General features: G+C 35.4%; 2 protein-coding genes across 4 annotated transcripts; one reads left to right on the top strand and one right to left on the bottom strand.

Moving 5' to 3' along the window:
- Positions 1-1,686: 1,686 nt before the first annotated feature.
- LOC101888766 (ras-related protein Rab-10) lies at positions 1,687-7,237 on the bottom strand. The gene is made up of 4 exons (XM_005182778.4): positions 6,927-7,237; positions 5,798-5,997; positions 5,632-5,721; positions 1,687-2,341 (listed from the first exon to the last, which is right to left on the bottom strand). Exons 1-4 carry the CDS (start codon positions 7,051-7,053, stop codon positions 2,144-2,146), a joined length of 615 nt encoding a protein of 204 aa, XP_005182835.1. The 5' UTR covers positions 7,054-7,237; the 3' UTR covers positions 1,687-2,143.
- Positions 7,238-8,466: 1,229 nt separating this feature from the next.
- LOC101888945 (leucine-rich repeat flightless-interacting protein 2) lies at positions 8,467-22,564 on the top strand. 3 transcript variants are annotated; one of them, XM_059121759.1, is made up of 7 exons: positions 8,467-8,590; positions 9,400-10,007; positions 18,640-18,945; positions 19,023-19,386; positions 19,459-19,623; positions 19,691-19,875; positions 21,117-22,564. In XM_059121759.1, the coding sequence occupies exons 2-7, from the start codon at positions 9,921-9,923 to the stop codon at positions 21,225-21,227; spliced, it is 1,218 nt and encodes a 405-aa protein (XP_058977742.1). In that variant the 5' UTR covers positions 8,467-8,590; positions 9,400-9,920; the 3' UTR covers positions 21,228-22,564. The 3 variants fall into 3 exon arrangements, with proteins under 3 accessions (XP_058977742.1, XP_005182837.1, XP_005182836.1); XM_005182780.4 differs by having other exon boundaries at positions 8,475-10,007; XM_005182779.4 differs by lacking the exons at positions 8,467-8,590; positions 9,400-10,007 and adding an exon at positions 13,164-14,546.
- Positions 22,565-22,594: the final 30 nt, after the last annotated feature.

Below are 22,594 nucleotides of genomic sequence, written 5' to 3' on the forward strand. Positions count from 1 at the left end.
ATCAAGTGACATCAAACCAAATAAAGGGGCTGGGGAGCAAAACTTTTTATTAACCTCCTGATATTAAAAAAAAATAGTAACGAACTTTTGATACCCTCCACCATGATATATAAGGGTGAGGTAAAAAAACTGCAACGAAGTCAAACGCCATAATTTATAATTTTTTTTTAATTTTATTGAATGAAAGCAAAAAATGTCGGAAATGGCATCAAATTTCAGAATAAGTTGAGATTTGTTTGAATTTGTCACCTTTGGCACAAATTATGGCCTTTAAATGCCCAATGAAACCGTTACACGCTGCCCGAATGTTGCTCTGCGGTATTTTGGCCCATTCCCGGCGAGGTGCTTGCTGGAGGTGATCGACACTTTGGTATTTTTGCTTTCTAAAATACTCTAGACACAATAGTCCAACGGATTGGTATCCGGAAATTTTGGTGGCCATTGTGCTCTGGAAATGAAGCGAGGAACCTCACTTTGTAACCATTCTTGGGTGGCCCGTGCTGAGAGCGATGATGCAGAGTCCTGTTTGAATATCCAAAGTCTGCGACCAAAATGTTTGCGAGCCCAAGGCTTCAATACACCCTCCAGAATATTTTCGCGATAATATTCGGCATTTATTTTGATGTCACGGTCGATTAATACGAGTGGACCATCGGCTGTTATATTTTATATTGCGATATTGCGATATGATCAGCTCACGAGCCATTTTTCGGCCACTTTTCGAACCATTTCTGCTGATGTTGCTATTTTCTTCCGTACATTTCCTTGACGTCGGGCTACGCTATCAGTATCACGGTAACGAGCGATGGTACGAGACACAAAAGATGTATTAACATTTAAATGCTGAAATGCTCCAACGATAGCCACTTAAGGTTTTCCAGCCAAATATAAAGAAATCACACTATCACTATGAATTCCATCTGGAATAATTTTTTTTTTGCTGGAAAATTCTCACCTAAATGCTTCTGTACGCTTGTAAACAATATTATGAGCTGTCACTGGAATAATTTTAACAGCTGTCGGACGAGTGACTTAGAAATGACAGCAGCTGAAGTAGGTTGAAGTTTTTTTTCATCTCACCCTGTCAAATGTATATTTCGAGGTGTTACCAACGGAATGGCAAACTTAATATACCCTACGTACTATTGGTAATGAAATCATATTTGTGGGAAATCCACTTTGTTAATCTGATTTTAAAAATGTATAATGACTCTCTAAATAGATCAGATAATTCTTGCATAAAATAAAAATTAATTCAGAGACAATATTTTAAGAAATTTTCTACAGTAAACACCAAGACGCCGATCCGAAAGCCTGTGATATTAAAAAAAAAACTAGAAAAAATAGTAGCGAACTTTTGATATCCTCCGCCAAAGTGAGGGATTGGAATTTTACACTGATCATAAATATATACACTTTGTTATAAAATTACAAATGACAATCTTCATGTACCCTCCCTCCCTGGAGGGTATAAAACCCAATATATTGAGTCTTTGCAAAAATATATTTAAAAAGTCCACAATTATATTCTCAAAGATATTCCAAAAAAATCTAATCGCCAAGTTTTGATTTTGGAAAAACTTAAATCATCGATTTTTTTTCATACTGCCTCCTTTACATGAATTTCATTTAATTTACCTAAATTTACCCAAATCCGATTACCATTCGAAATTCAAAACAATTGCATTTAGTGTGTTGTTGTTTTTTGTTGTTTTTTCTTTCTTATAAAAGCAATTTTGTATTTTAACTAAAAATTGGTGTATATAAATTATGCATATTTCTCTTAATTACTTTTATGTTCGTAGGGATAGTGTTAAGTATGTAATGACGAATGATTTGTTGGTTGATTTCTTGTGGTTTTGTATTAATTTTTTGTTTTGTTTTTGTAATGTGCCATAGTAGCAGTGGTTTGTTTTTGTATGCAGATCATCATTATCATCGTCGTCGCTTATCAAATACTTGGTTTGTTGGTAGTAAAAGTTGTTGTTAGCAAGAAGAGTGTCTTTATTTGGTTTGTTTCAACTGTGCCAACTGCCAAACGGTACGCACACACTTTATATAACAATTGGAGCAAAGTCATTCGAAGCAGCAGTAGTATTGGCATTGGGACAGCAGCAGCAAAACAGTAACCAAACGTTTGTTTTTAAGAACAACAGCTCTTATAGGCTGGGGCTTTTTCATTGTTCCTGCGATCAATTACCACTCTCTCGGGATTCTCGGCAGATTCTCGTCCGGCTGTTTTGTCCAGAATTGCTTCGGCTAGTTCGCAGAATGCACTTTCAATGTTGATATTTGATTTGGCTGATGTTTCCTTGAAACGTATACCATGCTCTCGGGCAATCTGCAAAAAAAGAAAAGTGGAGTTCATTATTGGAATTGTTTTTAATGTTGCACAAAAGTGTAATGAGACGATATTTAATACTCTATATTCCCAAAATATTTTTTCGAAAATAAAAAAATCTGAGTTTCACTGGACTTGTCCTTAAAATCAATCAATTATTTTCTGGTACCTCCTCCACAAAGTGTCAATAATTCAAAGAACATAATTTTCTGCCCAGAAAGAAAAAGGATAATCCGATTTAGCTACAACTTTGCAAATCCTAATATTTGCGTCAGTTCTAGGTCAGGTGTGAAAATGGACAATATCAGTCCACTCCTTCTGGTACCTCCCCCACGAAGGGTCAAAATTTTGAATAATTACAACTCTTATACAGTGTGATGTAAGAGTCCGATTGTCTTCAAATTTCACACACACCAATATTTTTATTAAGCCAAGGTCTGGTTTTAAAATGGAATATATTGGTCTACTACTTCTGGTACCTCGCCCACAGAAGGTCGAAATTTTCAAAAAACAAATTTTTACACAGAAAGAGAAATGATTAGCCGATTTGGCTCCAACTTTGCAAATCCTAATATTTGCCTCAGTTCTCGGTCAGATGCAAAAATGGATAATATCAGTCTACTCCATCAAGTGCTTGTCCCACAAAGGTTCAAAATTTTGAATATTTATAATTGTTATAAAATGTGATGTAACAATCCGATTGCCTTAAAATTTCACACATTCCAATATTTTTATAAACTCAAGATCTGGTGCTAAGATGAAATATATCCGTTAACCCTTTCTGGTACCTCCCCCACAAAAGATCGACATTTTGAACATCATAAAACACAAAATTAAGATCCGATAGACTTGGCACATCTCAATATTCCCATCAACACAAGATCTGTTATAAAGATGGTAGAGATCGGACCATTTCATCTGGTACCTCCACCACAAAGGGTTAACATTTTGAATAACCAAAACGATGATAAAATCCCAAATAAGCATCCGTTTTCTATTCAAATTACACACATTACAATATTTTTATTAACCGAAGGTGTGGTGTGAAGTTGAAATATATCGGTCCACTTCTTATGGTACCTCCGCCACAAAGGCTCAATATTTTGAGTATCCATAAAGCTCATAAAATGCGAAATTAACAACCGTTTCCATTCCAGACTTGATACATCTCAATATTTCCATGAACACAAGATGTGTTATAAAGATGGTAGGGATTGGACCATTTCTTTTGCTACGTGCCCCACATTGGGTTCAAGATTTTAAAAAACAAAACGCTTAAAGAAAGCGAAATAAGCATCCAAATCTCTTAAAATTTCACACATACAAACATTTTTGCTAATACAATATCTGTTGTGAAGATGATATATATCTGCGAACCCCTTCGGGTACCCCCTCCACAAATGGTCACAATTTTCAATACTTTTATCTGTCATAACTTGCGAAACAATTCTGGGGTTCTTTACAACTTGCTACATCTAAATATTTCTCCCAACCATAAACCTGAGGTGAATATGGAATTTATTATTATTTCCCATAAATTGGATACAAATCCTCGATTTTCTTAAAATTTTGCCAATACCAAAATTGTTAATGTATTATAGCATGTTTCCATTGGAAACCGAACAACGTTGTTCGCTCTCAGAATTAGGTACACGAATTAACCCGTTCATACGGCACGATTCGTAATTCATAGTAAAACAATTCATTTTTTCAAAAATTTTGTTTGATGATTTTAATAGGAATTTATACGAAAATACATGAAATTCTTACTAATATGAATAGAAGAAATTATTGTTTTCCTCCCAAAGATTTATTATATAATTAATTTTACAATTTTCATTCAGGTTTTTAACTTTTTGTGTAAATGTTGACATTTTGAAAATATTTTTGTGTTTTTCCATTTTTAAATTCTGCTGGAGAGACACTTGTCAAACATTTTTTCTGCCGATAGAAACTTTTTGAAAATATTGCCTCTTTTGTTTGCAGTTTCCTGTGTAAATTTGAACTCGTGGACCAAATGCGTACCTCGAATAAGAGAGAAAACTAAATTAACTTTCGTTTGAATGTACATACGCCATTCGACATTGTAGTTTTCATTCATAAATTTCAGTCTTCCCAAAAATTTTTTAAATTTCATTAAATTTTTCTATTTTTAATTTTTAAATGTCATAATTTATTTTTTCGATAAATGCTCTCATTTGTTAGGGATGGGACATATTTTTTCGTTGTTCTGAGAGTGATTTGATTTGAACAACGTACAAATATGAGTGTTCGCTCAGGAAATTTTGTGTGAAGAATAAAGTAGTTTTTTCATAGTTAAGGGTCAAACAACGAATAGAGAGCGAATCAAGTGCAGTGGAAACGCCACATTAGATGAATCATGAAAATGGAAAACTTCTGTCTACTATAACATTTTCTAAAAATTATCACATATTTCATATAAAGTGAAGGAAGTAAACAGTATAGTCCAAACCACGTCGCAATATTTATATCATATGTATTCAGGACCGACACGAAATGGTCAATATTAATCCATTCCTTCGTAACCTATTTCATAGAGGATCGACAATTTGAATAATCATAACAAAAGTCAATTTTTTTGAAATAATCGAACATTGGCTGAGGGTATACATCTGTCAGCAAAAACGAGTGATATATTCTAACTTGTTTTCAATAAAAAAAATTAGAAAATTCAGAAAATCTTTGATTTGTTTAAAAATCGAGAATTTTTGCCGCATTTTTCTATTCCAGCAAAAAGTTAAAATTTATTTTTTTTTTCAAATCAATTTCGGTCTGCAGAAAATCTGGGATTCCTTTATTTTTTTTTTAAAGAACAAATTTTATAATTAGTTAATTTTTAATTTTTTTTTTTTTTTTTTTTGAAAATCAAAAACGTTTTTTAATAAAAAAAAAATTGTATTGTATTGAAGTTTGTCAATTCTTTCCGGCAAAATTTTCAATATAACGTGTTCCAAATCACACCTATGACTATATTCCATTAGAGTTTAAAATTAATTCTGGTACTTTCCACAAAAAACAGTGACATTCTCTGAGGATGCACATTCCTAAACGCTAACTAATTCTTTTTGTTTTTTTCTACAAAATATTTCTGTATTTGCTTCTTGAATGTTATATGTACTTAGACGCTGTGTCGGCAAATTTTTCAAGAACAAAAATGTTGATAAGGAATTTCTGCTTGCGTATACCGATACGCTTTTTTTTTTTTAAACGATGACTAAAATGTGATTAATTTTATATCAATGGTTAATAGTCATACAATAAGAACTTACCGCTTCTCCGCGTTCTTTACTAACAACACGTTTATCTGTCATATCGCATTTGTTGCCCAAAATCATTTTTTCCACGTCCTCATTTGCATGCTATAAATATACAAAAACAAAAAATTGACAACAATGCAATATGATATGTCAAGCTTAAGGTAGATATTTTGCTTACCTCGTCTATATTTCTTAGCCATTTGACTATGTTTTCAAAACTCTTTTCATTCGTTATATCATATACTAACATTATGCCCATTGCGCCTCGATAATATGATGTAGTGATGGTATGGAAACGTTCCTGTCCCGCAGTATCCCATATTTGCAATTTGATTTTTTTGCCCCTGAGTTCAACGGTTTTTATTTTAAAATCAATTCCTGCAAAGACATGATAACAGAGAGATAGAATCGTTGTTTATTTGTTCATTACGAATAATAATAAAATATATAAAATACTTGTTTTTAAGTTGTTTTCAATACCCCCCTAAAAAAAACTAATTTAAAACCTATGACTTTTATTAATTCGAAAAAAGACTTCCCCATACACTTGTTCGCTTTTCTCCCAGGTTTGTATGTATGTACATATACCGTGGTATACGCAATGTTTGTTCTATTTATTCAACTTTATCAATCAGCTGAATTTGTTTAATTAAAATATTTACACACTAAAAAATGGGAAAGAAGAAAAAAATCAAAAACCTGGCAACCCCAGGTTCTAGATAGTTTATTAAAACATCGAATGCGTCATTTTTTATGTAATTAATTAACTACGATGTTGATCCATTCTACTTGTGGAGCAATGTCCATCTATCTACACCCCGCTCCCATACATCCATCCATCCATCCCATGAGACAATGAACAAAAATAGAACAACAAATGCGTGCAAAAGGAAGAACAAGGAGGGGGTTTTGTGTGTGTTCCACCAACAAAGATATATGCATGCAAGTAGGTATATACAATGTCATATTGTACGTTCGTTCTCTGTATATATGGTGGGATATGACAAATAGATGTCAAAAATAACAGGACAAAGGGAGTAATGACGACAAGCGAAAAAAAGACGGAGAATGTGACACCCATGTAGACATTAATAACTTAGCAATTTTTTCCCTCAAATACACAATAATTTCGATGCTTCCTTTTTGTTCGTAACACCACGCCCTTTTAAGTAGGTAGATAGATGCCTTTTTTCCTAATCTACTCCATGAAAATGTCAAGAGAACACCGGCTGGTGGTGGTCAACCTTCGATGGTTGTAGTACATTGGAACTTGGACTTAAGCCGGCTTGCGTTGCAACTCAACTTACCAATGGTCGATATAAATGTGGAGGTGAACGCATCGTCAGAGAATCGGAACAGTATACAAGTTTTTCCAACACCTGAATCGCCGATTAGCAACAGTTTAAACAAAAGATCGTATGTTTTCTTGGCCATTATTAAGTAGTGATTTGCAATTTATGATGTATCCTTATTAGTAGTACTTGTTTCTCTTTCGGGGGGAAGAGGTTAAATTCTTATTTTTGCGATGTTTCTTTATTATGCTACGTTATTTTTGGAGTTGATTTCTATAGGTTTGTTTTTTTCTTTTTTTCTCTGTAGAGATCTACAAGTCGACTTCTTTGCGATATACAGTGTTCTATCGATTACAATTAGAAATCAAACTGTCAGATATCGATGATAATTTGAAGTGCAATGTCAATACGTCAAATGGAATTCAGGTTCTGGAAAAAAGCAATAGCTTAACTTCGAATGGAGACTTTTATAATAGTTTTGTTCTTTGTTTGTTTTGATTTTTTTCAGAAACTTAAATAAACTCATTTTGTTCCCTTTAAAGTCCGGAACATTACATGATATGATAAAGACATAAAGCTGTTTCGTAAAACTTCTGAAATACAACCCTGTGTTCCAGAATTTGCAAGAATCTACTACTTTTTCATTTTATTTCGATATCATAAAGGGTAAATGGGTTATCGCAGTAAAAACTTCAACATTCTTGTAGTTCTGGAACAGATTATTTCTTAGCAAAACTAGAAAAAAAATAATGGAGCGCTCCGCAATTAACGGTCTGTTCCAGAATTGTAAGAATGTAAAATTGCTCACTACGATAACCGATTTCATTATATGATATAAAAAATGCAACACTAGTAGATTCTTTTGGTTTCTTCTTCAATTCGCCGCAAGAGTAGCTAGGTTTTCGCACTCTAGTACAATACAGTACTATATTGGAGGTTCTGGAACACAAGTTTTGTATATAATTGGTCTACATACGCTACGTTATTGAGGTAAACCTCGATAATTCACTAATCACAATACATTTGCTCCGTTCCAGTATCTGCAAGAATCTACTAGTTTTGCAATCTCCTACGACATCACGAAGGGAAAATCCGTTGTCGTAGTAAAAACTCCTACATTCTTGCAGTTCTGGAACAAACCTAGTTTAAATTGGTCTGTTCTGATCAGTTCTGGAACAGACCATTATTGTATGTTTTCCAATGTTAAATTCATTGTGATTAGTTAAGGGTTAAAAGTACGTTTAGATTTACAAAATCCACTCGATACTAAATTTCAATTCCATAGCGTATACGTCAAATAATATACACACGAAGATTTGTATTTAAATGTAGTTTCGAAAATAAATGTATTTTGTATATAAAAATGCACTCTACTTTTGACGCCCACATCGTATTGCGTATAAGGTAAACTTGATACATAGGTTTTTTTATTACAAAATTCGAGAATGTAAACATGTCATAAATTAAATACTTTGATAACAACAAATCGATAACAACCAAACATCGATTTTCGATTGTCTACCAAAAAACCGACATTGAGTTTTTGCTCGATTAATCAAGTGGCCCAAAGTCGACTTGCATATCCCTAAGAGCGTGAATTTTTTAGTGAACAGAGAAAGAAAAGAATAATTAAATGCATTAAATAAATTAAATTCCAAGAATAATGTCTTAAAAATTCCGTAATAATATTTATTTAATTCATACCGGATACATAATCTCGCTTCTGCCGTTAAGCGTTTAAATAAATCCCACATTCCCTTTGACAATTTTTACACACAGAGAAAATTTTTATGTGAGAGAGAGTGCAAAAAAAGAAGAAAAAGAATTGACATGATTTTTTACAAATGAAATTTAAGAATGCAATGTGTGTACTGCTCTGATTCTATTGTTTTTTCCAATTGTATGGCAAGATAGATAATAAAAACAATAACAATTCACAGGACGTGGTCCGTATTAGAAAATATATAGTCAACTGCCAATAGCAAAACGAAAAAAAAGAAGACCATCAATTAGGGAGGGACGTACGGGAAAGGCAACGGAAGAAAGAAAAAAGCGAAGGTGTTGATTTCGATTCGGCTGGCTGTCACAAAATCTCAAATCTATTGAACCCACCCTACCCTTGCAAAGCAAAAAAGGAGAAGAGAAGACAAAAAAAAAAGATATAGTGCAGCAAATGTACGGCAAACAACGAAAAGAAAAAACAATGAAACAGCTTGCCAAGAACAAGTAGTAGTAGTAACTTAATTCTCAAATTAAGAAAATAAATAAAAGTAAATGAACATGTGTGCCTTCTTTGTAGGAATCGATTGACTAGAAGAAAAATGTATGCAAATGAAAACTAAGGCTGTTTGCTGCGCATAAATGTGGTATTGTTGTTGTATTGTTCTTCTTCTTGCGTGTATGCGGACATGAAACAAGTCATCACCGACATCATCATCAGTAAAACTCGATGATATATTCCATATTTTGTAATTTTTATGTTCCATAGAATCGATGAAGCCAACCATATTGGCTGCTACTGCCTGTCGAATGACAATACAATTGCATTGTTGTAGAAATACGAAACAACATCCAAATAAGGTTGAAAATATATTCTCTATAACTAATAAATGAAAAAAAGAACACAACAGTAAGTGCCAGTGAGAAATCGTGCAAAAAGTCTCCAATCAGCCAATAAATCATACAAACATATTAACGACAAAAAAAAAACCAAACGCTATTGAGGAGTTCACAAAACGGCCAACACCAAAAAAAAAAACAAAAACCGAAAACAACAATCGTTACCAAAAAACCTGTGTCTCTTCTCATTGTGTGTTAGTTTGTTTCTATGTATGTTGCTTGCGATCCTTCAACGTTTTGGCAAAATATAATAACAACAAAAACATTATATCTATCAACGACTAATTCGTAGAATTGAAATCTATCTGCCTGACTTGGAGCTAAAGCTTTAAATAAAAGTGAAAAGGCCGCCGCAAAGTTAATCCATCAACAATCAATATTTCAACAACAATGGATAGCTCGAGTGCCGTTGGACGGCGCCGTGTTAATTCTCGGGTAAATGCCGAGGATCAGGCATTAGATCAAATTGCTAAAGAGGTAAATATAATTTTTTATACGTTTAAATATTTTAGTTTAGAAAATAACATTAGAAAATAAGTGTTATTACATTCAACAAACCTTAAACTGATCCTAAATATCCAAAATGTAATTTTATACCCTCCGCCATACTCTGGAGGGTATATTAACTTTGTCATTCCGTTTTTAAATCCTCGAAATACCCATATCAGACCAAAAAAAGTATATACATTCCTGATCAGCGTAAATGTCCAAGTCGATTGTGTGTCTGTCTGTTGTAATCACGAACAAATTGAGATAGAAGGCTAAACTTTTGCACACATGTGTATTTTGCCAGGAGGCAAATTTAGTGAATGGGCCATGTCGGTCCACGTTTTCGTATAGCCCCCATATAACGGTCCATCCCAATAATCGGATTTTGATCATTTAAACTACATTATTTTCCGGAATTGTTTCAAATTTCGTATTTGAAGATCTTATCTTAATGGGCCCTGCAACCTATGACAACAAATTACTTATGCAGACCCATTTCTTCGTATGGCCCCCATATCAGGGTTAGATAAAAAATTGCAACAAAGTCAAACGCCATAATTTTTACTTTTTTAGATTTTATTGAATAAAAGCATCAAATTTTAGAGTAAGTTTAGATTTCTTCGAAATGGTCACCTTTGGCACGAATTATGATCTTTAGACAGCCCGAATTTTGATCTGTGGTATTTTGGTCCAAAGCGCTTGCTTGAGGCAAAGCGCTTGCTTGAGGTGATCGACACTTTGGTATTTTTTAGTGCCGACCTTGCTGTCCAAAACACTCCCGTCACAATAGTCCATCGGATTGGTCTCCGGAGATTTTGGTGGCCATTGTGCGCTGGAAATAAAGCGAAGAACCTCATTTTATAACTATTTTGGGTGGTGCGTGCAGCTTTTACTTGAACATCATACTTCCTTAATTGGAGTTTAAAAAAGTAATTGGCTTCAATTAAATTATTTAAAGAATAAGGGTCCTTACCCTAATCAAAACTAATTGCAATATATCGCTTTATATTCAAGGTAGATTTTTGAATAATTTTTGAATGCAAATCAAATGTTATAATACACCCTCCGGAATATTTTCGCGATAATATTCGGCATTTGTTCTGATGCCACGATCGATTAATTCGAGCGGAGAGCGACCATCGGCTATTATGGCGGCCCACACCATAACCATGGCCGGTGCTTGAGTTCTGGTGGCCTACCGAAGCTGCACATTTTCAGCTGAACTCTTTGGCAAGTAAACTCGACCAGTTTGTTTACAAACTGCTGGACAAGGAATGTTTACTCATCGGAGAAAACCAAATTCGGCAGTTCATCACTTTCGGCCAAGCGAAGCAACTCTTTAACTCTTTTGAGTCTATTTTCTTTCCGTTGCTGTGTAAGTTCTTGCACTTTTTGGAATTTCAATAGCTTAACCCCGGGATCATTTTTCAATATTTGCCGAATGGAATATTGCGATATGTTTAGCTAACGAGCCATTTTTCGGCCACTGCGACGCGGGTATCGATCAAGTCGTTTCTTTACTTTTCGAACCATTTCTGCTGATGTTGCTGTTTTCTTCGTCCGTCCACTTTCTTGACGTCGGGCTACGCTACCAGTATCACGGTAACCAGCGATGGTACGAGACACAAAAGATGTATTCACATTTAAATGCTCTGAGCACTCTAATATATATATTCAACCGATTTCGGATTAGTAGTGCACCAAATGGCAAATATCAGTCCAAATGACCTGAATTTTGGCACATCCAACCTAATTCAGCCTAAAAGCAAGCACATCAAATTTGATGAAAATAGGTTCAGATATAGCTATAGCTCTCATATGTATGTTTCATCCAAATTGGGGTTTTAAGTCCCTCACATGCACTTCACAACAATGATATTTGGTACCAGATATCTTATAGTGCTCGAAAATAGCTTTGCCAAATTTTATCGAGATCGTCTCAGATTTGGCTAGAATATATATCCTTATTGCGATTTCAGGTTTATTGTGCAAAAAATTGGATAATATCAGCCCAAATTATAATAATTTCGGATGTATGTTTCCATTTCGTGGAACTCGGCCCGATATACATATTTTTATTAAATGTTGACAATTTGTGTGGCAGGTACCAGAAGGAGTGGACCGATATTGTCTATCTCCGAACTCGATCTAAGTTTGACAATAATATTATGATGTACCAAGATTGGATCAAATCGGATACTCCCTTCGAGAGTTATCGTGCGCACCAGCCCGCCAGGCAAACAGCCAGACGGACATCGTTAGATCGTCTCAATTGGTCCAAAGAGACCTAGGGTCTAAAACCGTTATTTCGATGAGGCACGTTTTGGCCCTATCAAATCATATATACCCTCTGTGGCCATATGGCTGAGGGTATAAAAAATATATATGTCTCGAAAAGAACTAGAACAATTTGTATTTAATATTTATTTTTTTTGGCTCTTGGTGGTAGTGTGGTAAGTATGCTTACTTCCAATGACATGTTGATTTTAAAATAGGGTTAACCTGATTTAGGAGGATTTATTTGAAGTGTAAGTAAAGTAATATTATTAGTATATGTTAGTTAAAATGTCCTTAACTTAGTAATGCAACTTTTTGCTAATCCAACGTTGAATTCTTCCTAACTGGTTTAAATTGCGATTTACCCGTTGCCATAAATTGCAGTTGTTATCTTCAAAACAATAAATTATTGAGTTCAACAATCAATTTCGTTTTTATATTCTTAGTAAAATAAAAGAAAACGATTAAAATTTATAGATTAAATCATTTGATTTTCCATGTCTCGCAATGTTATTTTTGATATTCTCTTTAATAAAAGAGAATGAGTTTTAAATTCTTTGTCAACGGAGATAGAGTGGAAAAGAGATCTACTCTTTGGGAGATATGGTTAACTTTTTTTGTAGAAGTTGATAAAAATAAGTAAATCCAGCAACCAGCCTACACATGCAGGTATAAAGAGAAATGTATAGATATTATTGTTGTTGGAGGGAGTGTGTGTTTCTCTTGGCAATTAATATTTATATTTTTGTCTCAAAAGGCAAAACCATGGAGAGTAGGTACGTCTACCACACATAATTTGTGGGTCTCTCTCTGTGGTTTTTATGGCCCTTGAAGAGAGCCGGTTTTAGTTGTATTAACTGCTTGATCGTTTGGATCACTCACTCAGGCTGTCAGTTAGCGGACGACAAAGTCAGTCATGAGTAAGCGCGCACCGCCTGCACACAAATTGTGGCCCAAAAGTGAATAAAACAATCCGTGCTTCTATCTGAAATATATCCAGCAAAAGCGAGTTTATTTGAATTTGTTTTGTCAATTCAATTCCTACGTTTGTTTATTTCCACATATCCATAACCCCCCGAATAGACAGACATACGAACAAAATGTATGTAAATTAATGTGCGGATCAGAGCGACTTAAAGTGTGATTACGTAGCCAAAAAAGAAAACGCGTGTGTAGAAGAAGTGAAAAAGTAAAGAAGCCAGAAACGAAAAAAGCAAATAATTATCCATTTGAAAAATATCAGCAAATTAGTAGAAATCCCCTTTGGAAATAGGTATGTCGGGGAAACAACAACAACAACCGTCAAATCAAGCCCCATCCAATGACAACCCTGGCGGTGGCGGTACAAAAGCGAATAGTAAAACAAATCAAAAAAGTAAAAAAGTGATTAATAAGAAAAGTTTGAAGGCAAAACTGCAACACAAATCAACTAAAAACAACAATTGTAATACAACCAGCAACAACAATAACAACAACGATAATGGCAGTAACAACAAAAATAACAACGATGTCAATGAGAAAAAAAATGTAAACGATGAAGTCATCGAGGAGTTTGATTTTTGTGCCAGTGATTTGGCCGAGTTGGATGCAGCAACGGCAGCTGCTGCAGCCACTGCATCCCCCCTTACTCCAGCAAATGGCGATGATCACAAAATTGACCAAGATTTGGCTATTGAAGAATGCGAGGAAGCTAAAGAACAAACAATGGTAAAAGACGAGGGCGGCGAACATGTTACCCCAGTTGTTGATAACGAACAGGTGGATAGTACAACGCAAGCAAAATCAGCGGGACTCATTGATAATGACGGTGATAAACACGAACTGGCTGGAACAACAACTACAACAACAGCAGAAGCAACGACGACAGAAAAAAGGGAGTCACCGCCACCACCATTGGTGCTGACTAAGAATACCGACGAAGTGTGCGAAGAAGACGAAGAAGTAAAAGAAAAAATTAGCAGCAACATGGTTGCAAATATGAAATCAAATGAAGACACCAATGCCGCCACCGCCACCACCACTGGCAACAACAACCATAATAACATCCAACCAACAACGAAAATGTCAACGCCAACGCCACATCAGACAGACAACGACTCGAGTTCAGCGATTCTCCCTTCAACAAACGTTGCAGCGAAGAACACAACGTCAAGTAACAATGATGCTGATGATGACAACGGTTCCGCCGATGCCGACGATTACATTGACGATGGACTTTTGGTTCAATTTCTTGACGAAGCAAATAATATTGTAAGCAAATCCATTGTTAAATTTTCTTTCTTTGACGCACACAATAGAATTTTTATAAATTTCCAATTGTATTCACATTAACAGGCAGTCCGCCCTTATGGTGGGGTGAAGATGGGCAATTTTCTTTGCGAATAAGAAATTATAAGAAGTTCAATTAATTCTTATTATGATATGATGTATTCTGAACTCATAAAAAATTGGATGTTATTGGAAGGGAGAGGGATTGTCGCCTCTAATCTAGATCGATTTGTATTTGTATTTAGCACAACAACATTAATTTTCAGTTTTAACTATGCGACAAAAATTTGTTTTCAAATTAACGATATATCCCATCTTCATAACAGATCTTGTGTCAGTAGAAATAATGGGAAGTACGAAATTTGAAGAGAACCCGATGCTTATTTCGTATTTTATGATAATTTTGGTGATCCAAAATGTTGACCCTTTGTGGGGGAAATAACAGAAGGAGTGGTCCGATCTCTACCATTCTAAAAACAGATTTTGTGTTATCGAAAATGTTGAGATGTATAAAACGTGAAGAGAACCCGATGCTTATTTCCGATTGTGTAATCATTTTTGTTATTCAAATCTTTGGATCTTTTCTTTCTGGGGGAGGTACCAGTAGAATTAGGCCGATCTCTACCATCTTTATAACAGATCTTGTGTTGATGGAAGTACTGGGATGTGCCAAGTCCGAATGGAATCGGATGTTAATTTCGTGTTTTATGAGCTTCATGAATATTCAAAATATTAAGCCTTTATGGGGGAGGTACCAGCAGGGGTGGACCAATATATTCTGCCCTCACACCAGACCTTGGGTTTATAAAAATATTGTGATATATACAATTTGAAGAGAACCGGATGCTTATTTCGATTTTATTCGTTTTTGTTATTAAAAATTTTAACTCTTTGTGGTGGAGGTACCAGAGGAAATGGTCCGATTTCTACCACTTTCATAACAGATCTTGTGTTGATGGAAATATTGATAATGTGTGCCAAGTCTGAATGGTATTGGATGTTAATTTCGTGTTTTATGAGCTTCTTGAAAATTCAAGATGTTGACCCTTTGTGGGGGAGGTACCAGATGGAGTGGACCGATATAATCCATCTTCACATCAGACCTTGGATTAATAAAAATATTGTAATGTATGCAATTTGAAGAGAACCGGATATTTATTTATGATTGTTTTTGTTATTCAGAACTCTGACCCATGAATATTCAATATTCAAGATGCCGACATTTTGTACCAGAAGAAGGTACCAGAAGGAGTGGACCAATATTGCCCATCTCCGAACTCGATCTAAGTTTGACAATAATATTACGATGTACCAAGTTTGGCTCAAATCGGATACTCCCTTCGAGAGTTATCGTACGCACCAGCCAACCAAACAGACGGACGAACGGACATCGACTGTTATGTCGGTCCACACCACCACCATGGCCGGCGCTTAAGTTCTGGTGGCCAACCGAAAGTAAACATGGTCATTTTAAGTCATTTGTAAGTTCTTGCACTTTTTGGAATTTCAATGGCTTTACCCCGAGCTCATTTTTCAATATTTACCGAATGGAATATTGCGATATGTTCAGCTCACGACCAATTTTTCGGCCACTGACCACGCGGGTTTCGATGAAGTCACTTCTTTACTTTTCGAACCATTTCTGCTGATATTGTTGTTGGGAGGTACTGTATGTATCTATACGAAGACGTGGACCTGCATCAGCAATTTTCTGTCATAGGCTGTAGTACCCATCAGGAACTTCAAATTCCAGATATGAACCATTTCCAGTAAAAAGTGTGACACAAATCATCAAAACGAATATCTGGTGGTACAAGTTTATGGGGGACTATATTAAAACTCAGACCTATATTGATAACTCAGATCTAACTCACATTTGTGTACATTTTTATCAAACTAATTCATTTCGATCGGAAGCTAGAGTGATTTTCAAGAATATATATTAAGCTCATAAAGAGTCTATGTCAAAATACTTGGATAAAGTGCGGTCTAAAATTTCTAGAACGGGGTAATGTATTCAGATAATAAAAACTGAAATAAAATGAACCACTTCCTTTGAACTCCTTTATATGTCACAGGCTAATTAACTAAATATAGCTCCTGCTGCAGAAAAATCCCCTTGCCCACATACCATGACGACGTTTTTATTATCTATATTTTCTCGCTCGCCCCTAAGAGTCCCACCATTGAGTCATACTATTCATTTGCCACCGATTTCGTACTGCTATTGCGATTTTTTGTTTTTCGTTTTTAATTTCCAAAAAATCACGTATAACAACTGTATTTGTATTCGAATATAAACAATTCGTATTAGTAGAACGCAAAGCAATTTACGCTTACTTAAGATAAAGATGTTGTCACAGTACAGAATACAATTTTCACATACTTTACAAAAAGCAATTTGCTCCGAACGTCGTCGTCGTCGAGTTCGATATGTGTGTGTGTGTTTTGTTTGCATTAGTTTTTATCAGTAAAACGTTATAAAAGTTCACTTCAGATGTATATGTACATATATACAGCTAGCGTCTTTGCCATGCCAAATGTGAACTTTTTCAGGCAACCTATGTAAAAAAATGAATGGAAAAGAGGAGTGTATGGATCCCGTGCCTCCTGGAACGCACATCTGGTTCTTACTTTGGTATTTTTAGTGCCAACCTTGCTTTCCAAAATACTCCAGACACAATAGTCCATCGGATTGGTATCTGGAGATTTTGGTGGCCATTGTGCGCTGGAAATGAAGCGAGGAACCTCATTTTGTAACCATTCTTGGGTGGCGAGTCCTGTTGGAATGTCCAAGGTCTGCGGCCAAAATGTTTGCGTGCCCAAGGCTTTAATCCACTCTCCAGAATATTTTCGCGATAATATTCGGCCTTTATTCTGATGCCACGGTCGATTAATACGAGCAGAGAGCGTTCATCAGCTGTTATGGCCGCCTACACCATCACCCTGGCCGGCGCTTGAGTTCTGGTGGCCAACCGAAGGTGCACATTTTCAGCTGACCTCTTCGGCAAGTAAACACGACCATTTTGTTTGTTTACAAACTGCTCGACCACGAATGTTTTCTCATTGGAGAAAACCAAATTCGGCAATTCATCACATTCGGTCAAGCGAAGCAACTCTTAAGCTCTTTTGACTCAATTTTCTTCCTGTTGCGATGTAAGTTCTTGCACTTTTTGGAATTTCAATGGCTTTATCCCGAGCTCATTTTTCAATATTTGCCGAATGGAATATTGCGATATGTTCAGCGAGCCATTTTGCGGACACTGCGACGCAGGTTTCGATAAAATAGTAGTTTTTCATCTCACCCTGTATGTGGAGGAGGTACCAGAAGAAATGGTCCGACCTCTACCATCTTTATAACAGATCTTGTGTTATCAGAAAAATCGACATTCAAAATTTTGACCCTTTGTGGGGGAGGTACCAGAAGGTGTGGACCGATGTATTCCATCTTCACACCAGACCTTGGGCTAATAAAATATTGTAATGTATGCAATTTGAAGACAATCGGACATCACATTTTAAACGAGTTATAATTATTCAAAATTTTAACGCTTTGTGGGGGAGGTACTTGATGGAATGTACCGATTTTGTCCATCTTCGCACTTGACCTAGCACTGATGCAAAAATTAGGATTTGCCAAGTTGGAACAAAATCGAATTATCTCTTTCTGTGCAGTAAATTACTTTCTTTTGTGGGAGAGGCACCAGAAGGAGTGGACCGATATTGCCCATCTTCGAACTCGATCTATGTTTGACAATAATATTACGATGTACCAAGTTTGGATCAAATCGGATACTCCCTTAGAGAGTTATCGTGCGCACCAACCAGACAGACGGACGGACATGGCTAGATCGACTCCAAATGTCCTGAAACGGATTTGGTCCAAAGAGACCTAGGGTATCCGTATCAAATGATATATACCCTCTCTAGCCATTTGGCTGAGGGTATAAAAATGCTAAATTTTGTATATAAATCCTCTCCAAACTCTGCGAGATTCAAAAATAATTTATTGCCTTTCATGTCCCCATACAATCTTTTTTAACTATTTTTTTATTTTAATTTCTTTTTCTTGCAGGCTGAAGCAAGATTGGCGGCTCGTAGACAGGCCCGTGCCGAGGCACGTGAAATTCGAATGCGAGAACTGGAAAGGCAACAACAGCAACAGGAGTTAAATGCCGATCGGGTATTCGATCTGCATACCACAGCATCGGGCATAGATCCATTGTCTCGGACAAGACTGGGAATGGGCAGTGCATCACCGGCAATCAGTGGCTTATTGAACTCTTCACGAGTTGGTAACTCAATGTCTTCAAGACGCAGCAGTGAAGATTCCCTCGAAGAGGAAGGTCGCAGTTTAAGAGACATACGCCACGAACTGAAGGTAGCGAATTTTGTCGTCAATGAATTAAAACTCATCACAGAAATACTTAATGTGAATGTTTTTTCTTCTTTTTTCAGGATGTGGAGGAACGATTTCGCAAGGCCATGATAGCAAATGCCCAGTTGGATAACGAGCGTGCATCACAGACGTATCAAATTCAGTTGTTAAAAGACAAATTGGAAGATATCGAAGAATCGTATGCCCAGTTACAGCGTGAATTCAAAGAAAAATCACGTGAATGCAATGCCCTGAAACGGTCGTTGGATAAATTAACGGAAGAATTGAAACTGGTGCAGGGTCAGCTAAACGAACGGGATACACTGATTGAGGAACAAGGCCTTGTCATTGTGGCCGTTGAAAACGAGGATGGCACAGATGCCAAACGTGCTCTAGTCAGCGTAGAAAATGCACAATTGTTAGGATCTGTTCAGGGTTCTTTAGGTATATTTTCCTGGCAAATTTTTAAACATTTTTTGTATACCTATCATTGGCTTCATTTTTTTCTTCTTTTAGATGTACGACTTAAAAAATTCACCGAAGAAAAACAGCAGTTACAATCCGAAGTACAACAATTGCAAGAGCAATTGGAAACGTACAAAAGTCAAGGCAAAGGTCGGGGTAGGGGAAACTCTCTAAACGGGCCATTGGGTTCAGATGATGATGATTATGAAGCTCAGAGTATGTGTGCTGTGTAGAGCTATTCCATTTGGATTTGTTAATGTGTTGAATGTTTTCAATTTTACAGGGGAAGCCAACAAAATAATCTTAGATTACAAATATAAACTGCAAAAGGCCGAACAAGAAATCGCTAGTCTACAATCAAGTTTAGCTCGTTCCGAAACTCAAGTTATACGATATAAGAGTACAGCCGAGGCAGCTGAGAAAGCAGAAGCTGAACTGAAAATTGAGAGAAGGAAACTGCAAAGAGAGGTAAATGTTAAAAACAAAGAAGATTATTTAGGCATTGCGTTCATTTGCCGTCATTGGAAAGTTGCGAGTTAAGTAAGAGTACCTCCCCCACAAATGGTCAAAATTTGGAATAATTATAACTCTTATAAAATGTAATGTAAGAGTCCGATTGTCTTCAAATTACAAACATCACAATATTTTTATTAACCCAAGGTTTGGTGTGAAGATGGAATATATCGGTCCCCTCCTTCTGGTACCTCCCCCACAAAGGTTCAACATTTTGAATATTCATGAAGCTCATAAAACACGATAGAGACAAGATGATAGATATCGGACAATTCTTTCTGGTATCTCCCTCACAAATGGTCAAATTTTCGAATAACCAAAATGATCATAAAATCCGAAATAAGCATCTGGTTCTCATCAAATTTCACACATTACAATATTTTTATTAATCCAAGGTCTGGTGCGAAGATGGAATATATCGGTCCCCTCTTTCTGGTACATCCCCCACAAAGGGTCAAAATTTTGAAAATTCATGAACCTCATAAAACGATCAAATTACATTCAGACTTGGCACATCTCAATATTTCCATCAACACAAGATCTGTTATAAAGGTGGTAGAGATCGGACGATTCCATCTGGTACCTCCCCCGCAAAGGGTTAAAATTTTGAATAACCAAAACGATCATAAAATCTCAAATAAGCATCCGGTTCTCTTCAAATACACACATTACAATATTTTTTATTAAACCAAGCTCTGGTGTGAAGATTGTCCCCTCGGTCCCCTCCTTCTGGCAACTCCCCCCACAAAGGGTAAAAATTTTCAATATTCATGAAGCTCATAAATCATGAAATTAATATCCAATACCATTCAGACTTGGCAAATCTCAATATTTCCATCGACATAAGATCTGATATAAAGATGGTAGAGATCGGAACATTCCAAGAAGATACCACCCCACAAAGGGTCCAAATTTTAAATAACTATGAAGCTCATAAAACACGAAATTAACATCCGATTCCATCCAGACTTGGCAAATCTCAATATTTCCATCAACACAAGATCTGTTATAAAGATGGTAGATATCGGACTATTCCTTCTGGTACCTTTTCAGACAATAATACTTTTGAAACCCTTTCAGTTTGCATCTGAAAATAACAAAGCCCAACGAATTTTGCCTTGCTATTTCCAGCAATTCCCAAAACGCAATAAAAAGTGCTCAATTATTTATCCTTTTTTTTTGGTTTTTTTTTTCAGAATCGAGAGGCCATGGAAAAACTTGAGGAGCTGGAAACGTCAAATAATCATTTGATCAAGCGTTTAGATAAGTTAAAGAATGCCAAGAGTGCTCTTTTAAAGGATCTTTGACCATTGTATGGATATGAACGTATGTCTCAAATAAATGATACGTCGCCGCAGCCGCCTAGCAAGGTTGACATTGAGGATTCAGGAACAAAATCTTATACATCACCAAAGCAGCCACACAGTAGTTATAATGCCAATGATGATGATGATGATAGCAGCAATAATGGTACTACGAAAATCAATGGCAGTAGTCATCACAACAATGCCAATGGCCATTGAATTGATTGATGGCCAACGACGATGATGATGATGGTGAGGGGCCTACGTCGTGATTTCATTTCATTTTCGTTGCATATATGTTTGTTATGCTGTTGTGTTGTTGCTATGCTTGAGATCCGTGTCAGTCAGTCAGTCAAGTCAAACAGTTAGTTATGCATATTTTTTTAATTAACAAAAATAGAAATTAAAACAGACTCTTCCAAACTCTATTAAAAAAACACACACACAGACAGAGACAAACAACTAAAGAAACGTCTAATTAATAAGAAGTAAAAAAAAGTAAAAACTCTCTTTAATATATAAATATATATTTATATAATATATACCAATCCATACCACATAGACACCACACAAACAAAATTTGCTGCACCGCGCTCTCTCTCTATCTCTGTATGCGATAAATAAATATTATTATTATTACCTATGTATGTATATTTGTATACATTTATTATGTTTATATATAATACATTGTATTTGTAGTCCAAACAAGAAACAAAACAAAAAATTATAACATTTTTTTAATTAATATTTTATTTGTTGAAATATTTATTTTATTTTTAACCTGAAGTAAAACAAAACAAAAACTAGAATTTATTACTTAAAAAAAAATTAATAATAAAAACCCAACAAAAAAGTCGTCAATCAAAAATCAAGTAACTAACAAAAATGTGCGCCAACAACAACAAATATTATTTTAATGTTGTTGGTAGGGCGATTTAACAAAAAAAAAAAACACAAACACAAAAATGCCATGAATAATAAATAAACCCAATAGTTGTTTTGTAAGCAGAACTCTTTTTTTTACAAATCTAACAAAATGCCAATCATCGCCCTTCCCCTCAATCCATAACAGTAACTCTTCATCCCTTAGGTCCTAATTTTTCTCCTGCAATATTTCAACATATTATTTAGACACATTTTTTAATCTCTCTCTTTTTTTTACAAAATTGTAAAGTACTTAAAAAGACTTAGACGAAAAAAGAAAACTGTTAGCATATAACTCCTCTACACCTATTAATCTCCAAATTCCAAAAATCTTAAAATCTCCATAGTAGAACTATCAATTGTCATTGTAATATTATTTTCATTATCTTGCCATTAACATTTGTTTTTTTTTTTTTTTTAAATTTGTATTCAAAACAAAACCACTC

Source organism: Musca domestica, unplaced genomic scaffold, assembly GCF_030504385.1.
Source record: "Musca domestica strain aabys unplaced genomic scaffold, Musca_domestica.polishedcontigs.V.1.1 2, whole genome shotgun sequence".
NCBI lineage: Eukaryota > Metazoa > Arthropoda > Insecta > Diptera > Muscidae > Musca > Musca domestica.

What these genes read in the sequence shown, in the direction of transcription:
- LOC101888766 (XM_005182778.4), bottom strand. Translation starts at nt 7,053, where the DNA reads ATGGCCAAGAAAACATACGATCTTTTGTTTAAACTGTTGCTAATCGGC. An exon ending in CACATTTATATCGACCATTG is followed by an intron (nt 5,998 to 6,926) that starts GTAAGTTGAGTT and finishes ATGTCTTTGCAG; the next exon opens with GAATTGATTTTAAAATAAAA. An exon ending in GGCTAAGAAATATAGACGAG is followed by an intron (nt 5,722 to 5,797) that starts GTAAGCAAAATA and finishes GTATATTTATAG; the next exon opens with CATGCAAATGAGGACGTGGA.
- LOC101888945 (XM_005182779.4), top strand. Translation starts at nt 13,572, where the DNA reads ATGTCGGGGAAACAACAACAACAACCGTCAAATCAAGCCCCATCCAAT. An exon ending in TTGACGAAGCAAATAATATT is followed by an intron (nt 14,547 to 18,639) that starts GTAAGCAAATCC and finishes TTTTTCTTGCAG; the next exon opens with GCTGAAGCAAGATTGGCGGC. An exon ending in ACATACGCCACGAACTGAAG is followed by an intron (nt 18,946 to 19,022) that starts GTAGCGAATTTT and finishes TTCTTTTTTCAG; the next exon opens with GATGTGGAGGAACGATTTCG.